Genomic DNA, 10,687 nt, shown 5'->3' on the forward strand with positions numbered 1-10,687 from the left:
TTTCTCAAAGTCTTTTGACTGCTAGCTGGGTCTGACAATCTGACAAGGTGATCAAATCGGGTCTGTATTACATGAAGCAAGGTGCTTTGACTCTGGTGACCTTGTTCTCTCCAGATCTGTTTCAGAGTCAGTCAGTCTAGCAGGTGTCACACTAAACCAGTCACTTCCTGCTCTGAGGTAGAGCCGTGGCAACGCTGGCCTGACATCGAATCAGTTCTCCTGTCACAAGAATACAGGACAGGTCACCTGTCTCAACCTTACACTATGGGCCTGGAGGTTATTATGTTGCTTTGGAGACAGAGACAAGCAAACATTTTTCTGTTAATCAAATACTTTTGGAATAATAATAGAAAACACTTTTATCCAAAGCGACTTACAGTCATGCGTGCATACATTTTACATGGATCAATGTTGTGGATCAGTATTGTAGTTACAGATGGTTTGCGACCATAAATAAACAAGATCATACAACAATGCACTTGAAACTCTGATACAGCTATTGCCCAACATCAGAGAGTAATGTGAAGTTGAGGTCTAGCACTAAATATTTAGGTTCTGTGCAATGTTTCCCCTATACTAATTTGCCACCACTCAAAAATATGCAAAAAATAAGAAATTGGGATGGTAAAACGATTAGAGTGTATATTTAAATGACTGTAACAAGATATAAACTATGTAGAAAAGATAATGGAGCTACATATATATATTTAAATAAGGTCATCTTGTTTTCCTACCACAGTATTTTCCTATCACACTGACTGACTGAATTAATGGTGAAGAGACAATAAGAAATCAATAAATATGAACCAACATGCGGCAATGTGACAATGATAGCCTGGTCCAGTGAAAACAAAGACCCCACACATTACATTATCTGCCACTACCACCTGTGTATCAGTGTGTGGTCCAGTTTGATTCAAGCCCAACCGAAGGAGGCTATTAAGTGGCTTGTTTTATGTTTGGCTCTCTTTGTTCTGGACCGGCTTTCTGACAGAGGAGCGATTTATTTTTTCCAGGCCTTTATAGCGCAGGCATGGGGTCAACCCGAACAGCGGTAAAGAGAGAGAGCTGTCGCTCCAACAATGACCCGGTCGCCATGGAAACTGCATCCCACAGGGAGAGGCCTGCACTGATTGGATGTCGGCCGGCTCCAGGTGTCCCTCAGCGGATGGAGGAGGAGGATGGAAACATGATTGCTGTTGAGTGCTGTAGACTTCTCTCTCTCTCTCGCTGACAGGAAGGCGGTCTGCTATGTCGTAATCTCTTGTTCAGCAAGATCCTTTGAGCAATCGTAGGGCACTGCTTGTGTGTTTTATGAAGGTTATCAACCACCAAACATTTAAAAGAGACAAGGTAGCCACTCTCAACAATTTCAATGTCTTTTTACGAGAACGTTTCAAAGCAAATCAAATTGTATTTGTCACATGCGGCAAATACAACAAATAACAATAACGAGGCTATATACAGGGGGTACTGAGTCAATGTGCGGGGGTACAGGTTAGTCGATATGAAATTTCAATATGGAATTAAATTGTATCATAACGTCTCCCATAAATTCACCTCACAGCTCAATACACTCCATGTGTTCTAAATGACTTATGAGCAATACCTCAGCCAAGCCTGAAAACCCATAGCAGTATTGCAGCAGTCTGCAAGATTTACAAACGCATGTGACCACACATACACTATTCCACAAGCTCAATAAATGATGCGTGGACACACACACGCATGTGCAGGCAGGCACACATACACGCACACACATGTTCTAAATGCCATGTTAGACCTCTCAATAATTGATGTGCTGTCCCAAAGGAAGGCCAAGGCCTTTGCTCTTTTGGACTGCATGATGTCTCAGGCATTATTAAATGAACATGCTCTCACTGTGTGCACATCATTATGCTGGAGAACCACCTGGCGAGGGATGTCTTTAGCAGTGTATACTGTATTTAACTTCTTTTGAGAGAGAGAGAGAGAGAGAGAGAGAGAGAGAGAGAGAGAGAGAGAGAGAGAGAGAGAGAGAGAGAGAGAGAGAGAGAGAGAGAGAGTGAGAGCAGGTGTAGGAAAGAAATACACTTGTATGTGTGACCATGCATACACTCTCTTTGTAAAAGGTGTGTTGGTCTGTGTGTTTGTAATTGGCGACGATGATTCTAGCCTGTGACCTCCTGCTCCCCTTTCAATCATCTCTAATGACATCCGGCATACATCGTCATGGAGACAAAATTACCCAAGAGACTCAGCTGCATCGCATCACTCCAGCCACGGCCCTGTATCTCAACCAAACAAAGACACAGCTATATTTCACCTCTATAAATACACACAGAGACAGCAATAGAACTGAAACAAGGCTGGGCTTGTTTTCTTAATACTGTAAACACGCTATTTCCTTAATAAATACACTACACATTGTAATCTAATACATCATTGTTGTGCACATTAATAAATAAGTGATGTACTGTATATGTTTGTCTAAAACAGGTTGAGGCTATAGTAGTAAGTTGTGTCAACTTAAACAAGTGCTGCTGGAGAGAGCAGCTAGTAACATGTGCAGTGCATTGTCCATGAAAGACAACTTCTACCCCCAAGCCATAAGATTGTTAAATAGCCATGATATGACTGCTAAATTGTTAATTAAATGGTTATCCTGACTTTCTGCACTGATTCAATGCACACTCATAAGACTATACATGTATATACACACTCACTCACTCACTCACTCACACAAACACACTACTCTCACACAAAACCCACACACATACACTACATACATGCACACACACTCACATAACACACACACGCATACCGCCACAAAACAAACACAGACACACACACACTTTTACACTCATAAACTGCTGCTACTCTGTTCTGAATTTACTCTTGTTATTATTCATCTTCCTGATGCCTAGTCACTTTACCCTGCGTTCATGTACAAACTGTATCTACCTCAATTACCTTGTACCTCTGCACATTGATCTGGTACTGGTACTTCCTGTATATAGCTCAATTCTTGTGTATTTTACTCCTTGTGTTACACATTTTCTTTTTATTATAATTTTTAAACTCTACATCGTTGGGAAGGGCTCGTAGTATTGATTTGTATAAATAAGCATGGTGTCAAACACCCTTACTACTCATATAAAATCAAATTTGGGTAAGGTGAAAATGCATAATGGCGAAGGTGCATAAAGATGGCGGCCCCCATGCACTCGTTTGCTCAGTTTGCCATATTGTACATTACTTTCTGTTAATATCTTTTTGTATCGTAATTAGCACAGTTTACATGATCCAAATTCTAGCTCCAACAGCGGGAATTTTAAAAATAAACTAAAAAGTAGATTGTGCTGATTTGCTGGCACATTGAACCATGTCACGCACTGTAGTTTAACAACTCTGTTGGTAGTGCTAAAAACAATGACGTCATATCCGAATTCCTCCATCTTTATGCACCTTCACCATTGAATTCTGTAGTGGGGCTTTGTCTAAATCGGTGACTTGAATGTCTCAACCAAAGCCAGTCCTGCCCCACCCCCATATGTTCATGTGTTCACCCACACCCCACACAAAAGAAACCGAGATTGAGAGGTTAACCTTATTGCAGCACATCACAGATCTTATCCTGGCAACATGTTGATAAAGATCACTGTATGTGAACATTGACAATCAACCATGCACAGGATCAAACTAAATCAAAGGGACAGAGTCATAAATTGTGTTTTGCTGTGCTTTTTCCAATTACAGATTTCACAGGCAATTTAATCCTCACTCTAATGGAGAGTCACAAAAAAATCTATTACACACAGCAGAGCCCCCCCAGCCTCAAAGAGTATGAGGATTTGGAGATTTCTCCCAAAATGTACACTGAGTGTACAAAACATAACATAGACTGACCAGGTGAATCCATGTGTAAGCTATGATCCCTTATTGATGTCACTTGTTAAATCCACTTCAATCAGTGTAGATGAAGGGGAGGAGACAGGTTAAAGAAGGATTTTAAAGCCTTGAGACAATTGAGACATTGATTGTGTATATGTGTGCCATTCAGAGGGTGAATGGGCAAGACAAAAGATTTAAGTGCCTTTAAAAAGGGTCTGGTAGAAGGTGCCAGGCGCCCCGGTTCATTTCGCAACCAGTATATGGCTGTTTGAAGCTTTGTAATTATGTGCATGAAATCATCAGCTTCTCTCTGATAAGCAATTAGACTACTGTAGGTTACAAAATGGAAAGGATGCTGCAAATCAATACATCTAAATGTCAGGGCAAGAATAAGAGGAATACATGGTGCATTGCTTTATTTTGCATGATATGTAGATCTACTCTAGGCTTCTAGTAAATATGTAATATATTTCTATCTGATTTAGTGTAACAGATGGAAAGAACAAGAGTAGGCCTAAATGTGTGTGTTTGTTACCTAACACTTTCCCCTTCCCCCTTTACAAACGATCCATGCATTAATGTTCCTCTGTCTGGTTTGGCTTTATGCAACCATACCCCCACACCTTCCCCTGGGCTAAGGCAAACACTAATGTCGGACGTGTCAGCACAAAGGGAACCTGCCTTGCTCTGCATGGGTTCCAAACTGATTCATTATTTAACAGTCCATAATGAGGGGAGTTCAGTTAAATGCAGTCACAGTGGGCCTATAATATATGTGCATGTGTTAAGCTACTGTGTCCACAGTTTGTAACAACTGTTCATACTGGATCCGATCCTCCAGCGTAAAGGTTGTGATGAGTAACCCAATAACTTGGAACAATAGCAGGGTATATATATTCTAACCTATGAAAAAAAGAAATAAAATCCCAGATCGATATTAGCCTTAAGATAAGGGTGTGTAATAGGGCTGGGAATTACCAGGGACCTCAAGATACGATGTCATCACGATACTTAGGTGCTAATACAATATGTATTGCAATTCTATATGTGTTGCGGTTCGATACTGTGATTTCATTGCGATTTGATGTTCTAAACATATTGAGCAGTCATGGAAATAAGAGTGCTGAAAACAAATGGGCTCCTGATTTAAAAACAAGATGGAGAACAAGCTATGAAGGAAAAGTATTGGCGTTATGGTGCAGCTACAGCAAACTAGCGCAAAAAGAATATTGCGACATTGTCAAAACGATCCAATATATCGTCAAAAATAATATCTCGATATAACTATCTATTTTTTTCCGAATCCCAAGTGTGCAATGCAAAACATTTCAACATTTCATTGAGATCTGAGGTTCAGATCCTGCACTGTTGGGGATCGTAACCCTCTGTGTGTGTGAAACACTCACCGAGAGTGACCAGCCCTATCACCTTCCTATACTTCCCACTGAGCACCTGTTCTCGCAGAAGCATGCAGTGTGAGCAATGATCACTGGGCCTCCAATAACATGATGTACTGTAGGTCTAGTCATCCATTTCTCCAATAAACATCATGGGTCTTTTACTGCTGTCATCTTTCAGCCTAAGATGAGCTAGAGATCAGTGAAGCTGCCCTGGCACTGAACCATGTATATTCCCCCCAGGCTAAGGAAGAGGAGGAGGAGGGGCACAGCTAGGATGATGCTAGCATATGGGAGAGGAGCGGGCTAGTGGCAGAACTGAGGAAATAGGTATGCTGGCTTTGTGTATTTCACAGCACAGCTTAGCCTAGGAGAACTCAGACAACGGCAAACGAGACACACTGACTACCTGCACAAATCCTCTTGAGCACAATACTATCAGTCCAACACAGGCTCTATTCCAGCACTAACTGGGAAATTAAACATGCGCACAGACACACAGCAGACACACACACGTCTGATGTTCTAGGTAATGCTTCAATCAGCTTCTTCGCAACCCCCTCCCTTTTTCCATTACCGGTAAAAAACTGTCCTTATTTACGCTACTTAAACTCACTCAGCCAGCAGTTCTCTCTTCTGATGGCCATTTCCTCTTTTGCCTTCCCCTCCCTGGGAGGACATAGGTTTTCCATTCCAATTACTGTCCGGTCAATGATGATGTCTCTATGGGTTTAGACAGGCCAAACTAAGACAAACTAGGCTGTTTCCCCTGTAATGGGCTCCACTCATGCAGACTCTGACTGGCCTCATGCTGGGAGCCTCTAGCTGTAGTAGCAATAGAATCAAACCTTGATTTAGGGTGGCCACTACAAAGGGGGGAGGGAGATACTTCTCGTTCTGATTTCAAACATGAGCCCGTGTTTTCATTTTATTCCATGTACTGACAATAGAAGACTTTTATTTGTTCTTTCAGAGAGGTTGTTTTATGATTTACCTTAAAATGTATAACCTTTGAGATCAAATCAAATCACATTTTATTTATCACATGCCCCGAATACAATTGGTGTAGACCTTACCGTGAAATGCTTACTTACAAGCCCTTAACATAAAAACATATATATATTTAAAAGTAAAACAATAAAATAACAATAATGAGGCTATATACAGGGGGTACAGGTTAGTCGAGATAATTTGTACATGTAGGTAGGGGTGAAGTGAAAAGTATGCAAAAAGATGAAGCGACATTAAGGAATTATTCTTGTTGTGCTGTAAGCTATGAGACCATAGCTTTCTCATCAGGATGGAAATGTAATGACATTGAAATGACTAAGCATAAGATACAACGAACTTTCAATTAAAGTTAATTTTCATCTACAGCGAAGATGGTTATATTTAATTCAATTTAACGTTGATGACGTAGTAGGTTGGTAATGCCATTGATGACAGCACACACTGACAGTCTACAGACTGGTAGACCCTTGGGGGAAAGGTGTGAATTCTACCGTCCATTCGGTGACCATTGACCACTACTAGGCAAACTGAATTAATGATGATGATGTATAGATAAACATTCACAGCGTACTATTTATTGGTTTGGTAGTTTGACACCAAGCGTACATCATGGATAATTATGCCCCTATAGCTCGATCATGAACCATCCAGACCCAAATTGGAGAGACGCTTCCATTGATAGCAGAGTACAGGAATCATTGATCAAAATGTTGGTCACTATTTGGCATTTCCACCATTATTCTTCAAAACAAATGCCCATTAACCGCCTATTTATTAATTCGTATAAAACAATGTTTATGATCACCTTGCACATCAACATTTATTTTGTCAGACTGAATTTGAGTGAATTTAGGCACCTGTATCATGGCTTTGTTTGTAGACTACACCATGGATATTAGGCGTATATATATATATATATATATATATGATATTATTAAGATTTACTCACCGTTATTACCACCGTGTCTTCGCCTTTGAATTTCGGGATGTATTTGTCTCCTCTGTTGGTTTCCGATTCATTTAAAGGCCTGAATCGGCACATCACTTTTACACCGCACTCAGCAGCATCCGCCATGTCCACAGCACTAGGTTATTTCCAACCAGAAATGCCCAAATAACTTTCTCTAGGCTAACTACCGCGAAATTTACTGCAATTTTACTGAGATGGAATTAAGCACTTCTTTCCATTGTCATTCGCTGAAATTCAATCTCGATCGACATTCCTGTCAATTAAACGATTGGCGCTAGGCTGAATTCTAGTCTAACGTTACCTGCTTAAAAGGAAAACAATAGATTGATGAATGGTCTGGCTGCTATCGCTTGATAGCGGTGATTTGAATGCGAGTTCCCCTTTTCGTGGTCAAACATTAGCTTAAGACTTCCCGTATTCACCGATGCGTCTTGCATCAGGACCAGCATCGACCAATTTGAAGCTCCTTGCTCTAATGCTGTCAATCCCACCTTGGTCCACCCCAGTGATGGTGAGGATGCTCATGTTACGGTAGCCTAACGCGCGTTCAGCCGGAACGGGACTTCTATGGTATTCTGGGAGGAGTATTCAAATCATATTGATAAACGATATAAAACAAGAGATTGTAAAGATAATTTTACTTTGCATGTGTTGTAAATAAGTGTTATACAGGTAGGTTACATTTTTAAACATCACCATAAAAACATATATTTCTGTGTAAAATGGAATCGATGGTCCAATATGATCCATTCCATGAAAGCTAATCACTCAACTCGATGTTCCCCTCTAGTGGGTTTGCTGTGAATGATGGGCCGTCTGTGGTGTCCCATAGAGGACTCTAGTGCCGAAAAGCCTGTTTTAGCCTACACTACAACCTCACTCAATCTCGTTAGGAATACATTTTAGGGGAAAGGGGGGATACCTAGTCAGTTGTACAACTGAATGCGTTCAACTGAAATGTGACTTCCGCATTTAACCTAACCACTTTGAATCAGAGAGGTGCGGGGGGCTGCCACAATCGACATCAACAACTTCGGCGCCCCGGGAACAGTGGGTTAACTACCTTGCTCAGGGGCAGAACGACAGATGTACAGACTGCAGTGAAGGATAACTACTAGGTATATAGGATTCTGAAGACTAAACCCCAGCAACAGGTGTAGCATACAATAACTTTCCAGAGCCACAATAAAAACTTAAATCAAGGCTAAATACATACAGTACCAGTCAAACGTTTGGACACAGCTACTCATTCAAGGGTTTTCTTTATTTTTACTATTTTCTACATTGTAGAATAGTGAATACATCAAAACTATGAAATAACACATATGGAATCATGTAGTGACCAAAAAAGTGTTAAACAAATCAAAATATATTATTTATGTGAGATTCTTCAAAGTAGCCACCCTTTGCCTATATGACAGCTTTGCACACTTGACATTCTCTCAACCAGCTTCATGAGGAATGCTTTTCCAACAGTCTTGAAGGATTTCCCAAATATGCTGAGCACTTGTTGGCTGCTTTTCCTTCACCCTGCTGTCCAACTCATCCCAAACCATCTCAATTGGGTTGAGGTCAGGTGATTGTGGAGGCCAGGTCATCTGATGCAGCACTCCATCACTCTCCTTGGTCAAATAGCCCTTACACAGCCTGGAGGTGGTTTTGGGTCATTGTCCTGTTGAAAAACCAATGATAGTCCCACTTAGCACAAACCAGATGGAATGGCGTATCGCTGCAGAATGCTGTGGTAGCCATGCTGGTTAAGTGTGCCTTGAATTCTAAATAAATCCCAGTGTCACCAGCAAAGCAGCCCCACACCATATCGTCCATGCTTCATGGTGGGAATCACACATGCAGAGATTACCCGTTCACCTACTCTGCGTCTCACAAAGACACAGTGGTCCAAATCTCAAATTTGGACTCATCAGACCAAAGGAAAGATTTCCACCAGTCTAATGTCCATTGCTCGTGTTTCTTGGCACAAGCAAGTCTCTTATTATTGGTGTCTTTTAGTAGTGGTTTCTTTGCAGCAATTCGACCATGAATGCCTGATTCACGCAGTCTCCTCTGAGCAGTTGATTTTGATATCTGTCTGTTACTTTAACTCTATGAAGCATTTATTTGGGCTGCAATTTCTGAGACTAGTAACTCTAATGAACTTATTCTCTGCAGCAGAGGTATCTCTGGGTCTGCACTTGAAGAAACTTTCAGTTCTGGACATTTTCCAGATTGACTAACCTTTATGTCTTAAAGTAATGATGGACTGTCATTTCTCTTTGCTTATTTGAGCTGTTCTTACCCTAATATGGATTTGGTCTTTTACCAAATAGGGCTATCTTCTGTATACCACCCCTACTTGTCACAACAACTGATTGGCTCAAACGCATGAAGGAAAGAAATCCACAAATCAACTTAAGACACACCTGTTAATATAAATGCATTCCAGGTAACTACCACATGAAGCTGGTTGAGAGAATGCCAAGAGCGTGCAAAGCTGTCATCAAAGCAAAGGGTGGCTACTTTGAAGAATCTCATATATAAAATATACACTGCTCAAAAAAATAAAGGGAACACTAAAATAACACATCCTAGATCTGAATGAATGAAATATTCTTATTAAATACTTTTTTCTTTACATAGTTGAATGTGCTGACAACAAAATCACACAAAAATTATCAATGGAAATCAAATTTATCAACCCATGGAGGTCTGGATTTGGGGTCACACTCAAAATTAAAGTGGAAAACCACACTACAGGTTGATCCAACTTTGATGTAATGTCCTTAAAACAAGTCAAAATGAGGCTCAGTAGTGTGTGTGGCCTCCACGTGCCTGTATGACCTCCCTACAACGCCTGGGCATGCTCCTGATGAGGTGGGGGATGGTCTCCTGAGGGATCTCCTCCCAGACCTGGACTAAAGCATCCGCCAACTCCTGGACAGTCTGTGGTGCAACGTGGCGTTGGTGGATGGAGCGAGACATGATGTCCCAGATGTGCTCAATTGGATTCAGGTCTGGGGAACGGGCAGGCCAGTCCAAAGCATCAATGCCTTCCTCTTGCAGGAACTGCTGACACACTCCAGCCACATGAGGTCTAGCATTGTCTTGCATTAGGAGGAACCCAGGGCCAACCGCACCAGCATATGGTCTCACAAGGGGTCTGAGGATCTCATCTCGGTACCTAATGGCAATCAGGCTACCTCTGGCGAGCACATGGAGGGCTGTGCGGCCCCCCAAAGAAATGCCACACCACACCATGACTGACCCACCGCCAAACCGGTCATGCTGGAGGATGTTGCAGGCAGCAGAACGTTCTCCATGGCGTCTCCAGACTCTGTCACATGTGCTCAGTGTGAACCTGCTTTCATCTGTGAAGAGCACAGGGCGCCAGTGGCGAATTTGCCAATCTTGGTGTTCTCTGGCAAATGCCAAACGTCCT

General features: G+C 41.6%; 1 protein-coding gene across 1 annotated transcript in view; it reads right to left on the reverse strand.

Moving 5' to 3' along the window:
- The window catches only part of LOC139546766 (kinesin heavy chain-like), a 34,989-nt gene extending 27,202 nt beyond the window's left edge, over positions 1 to 7,787 (reverse strand). The window contains exon 1 of the mRNA XM_071355521.1: positions 7,231 to 7,787. Coding sequence (XP_071211622.1) covers positions 7,231 to 7,356 — 126 coding nt within the window. The 5' untranslated portion in view covers positions 7,357 to 7,787. The remainder of the gene's footprint in view (positions 1 to 7,230) is intronic.
- Between the last annotated feature and the right edge of the window lie 2,900 nt (positions 7,788 to 10,687).

Source organism: Salvelinus alpinus, chromosome 20 (assembly GCF_045679555.1).
Source record: "Salvelinus alpinus chromosome 20, SLU_Salpinus.1, whole genome shotgun sequence".
Classification (NCBI taxonomy): Eukaryota; Metazoa; Chordata; class Actinopteri; order Salmoniformes; family Salmonidae; genus Salvelinus; species Salvelinus alpinus.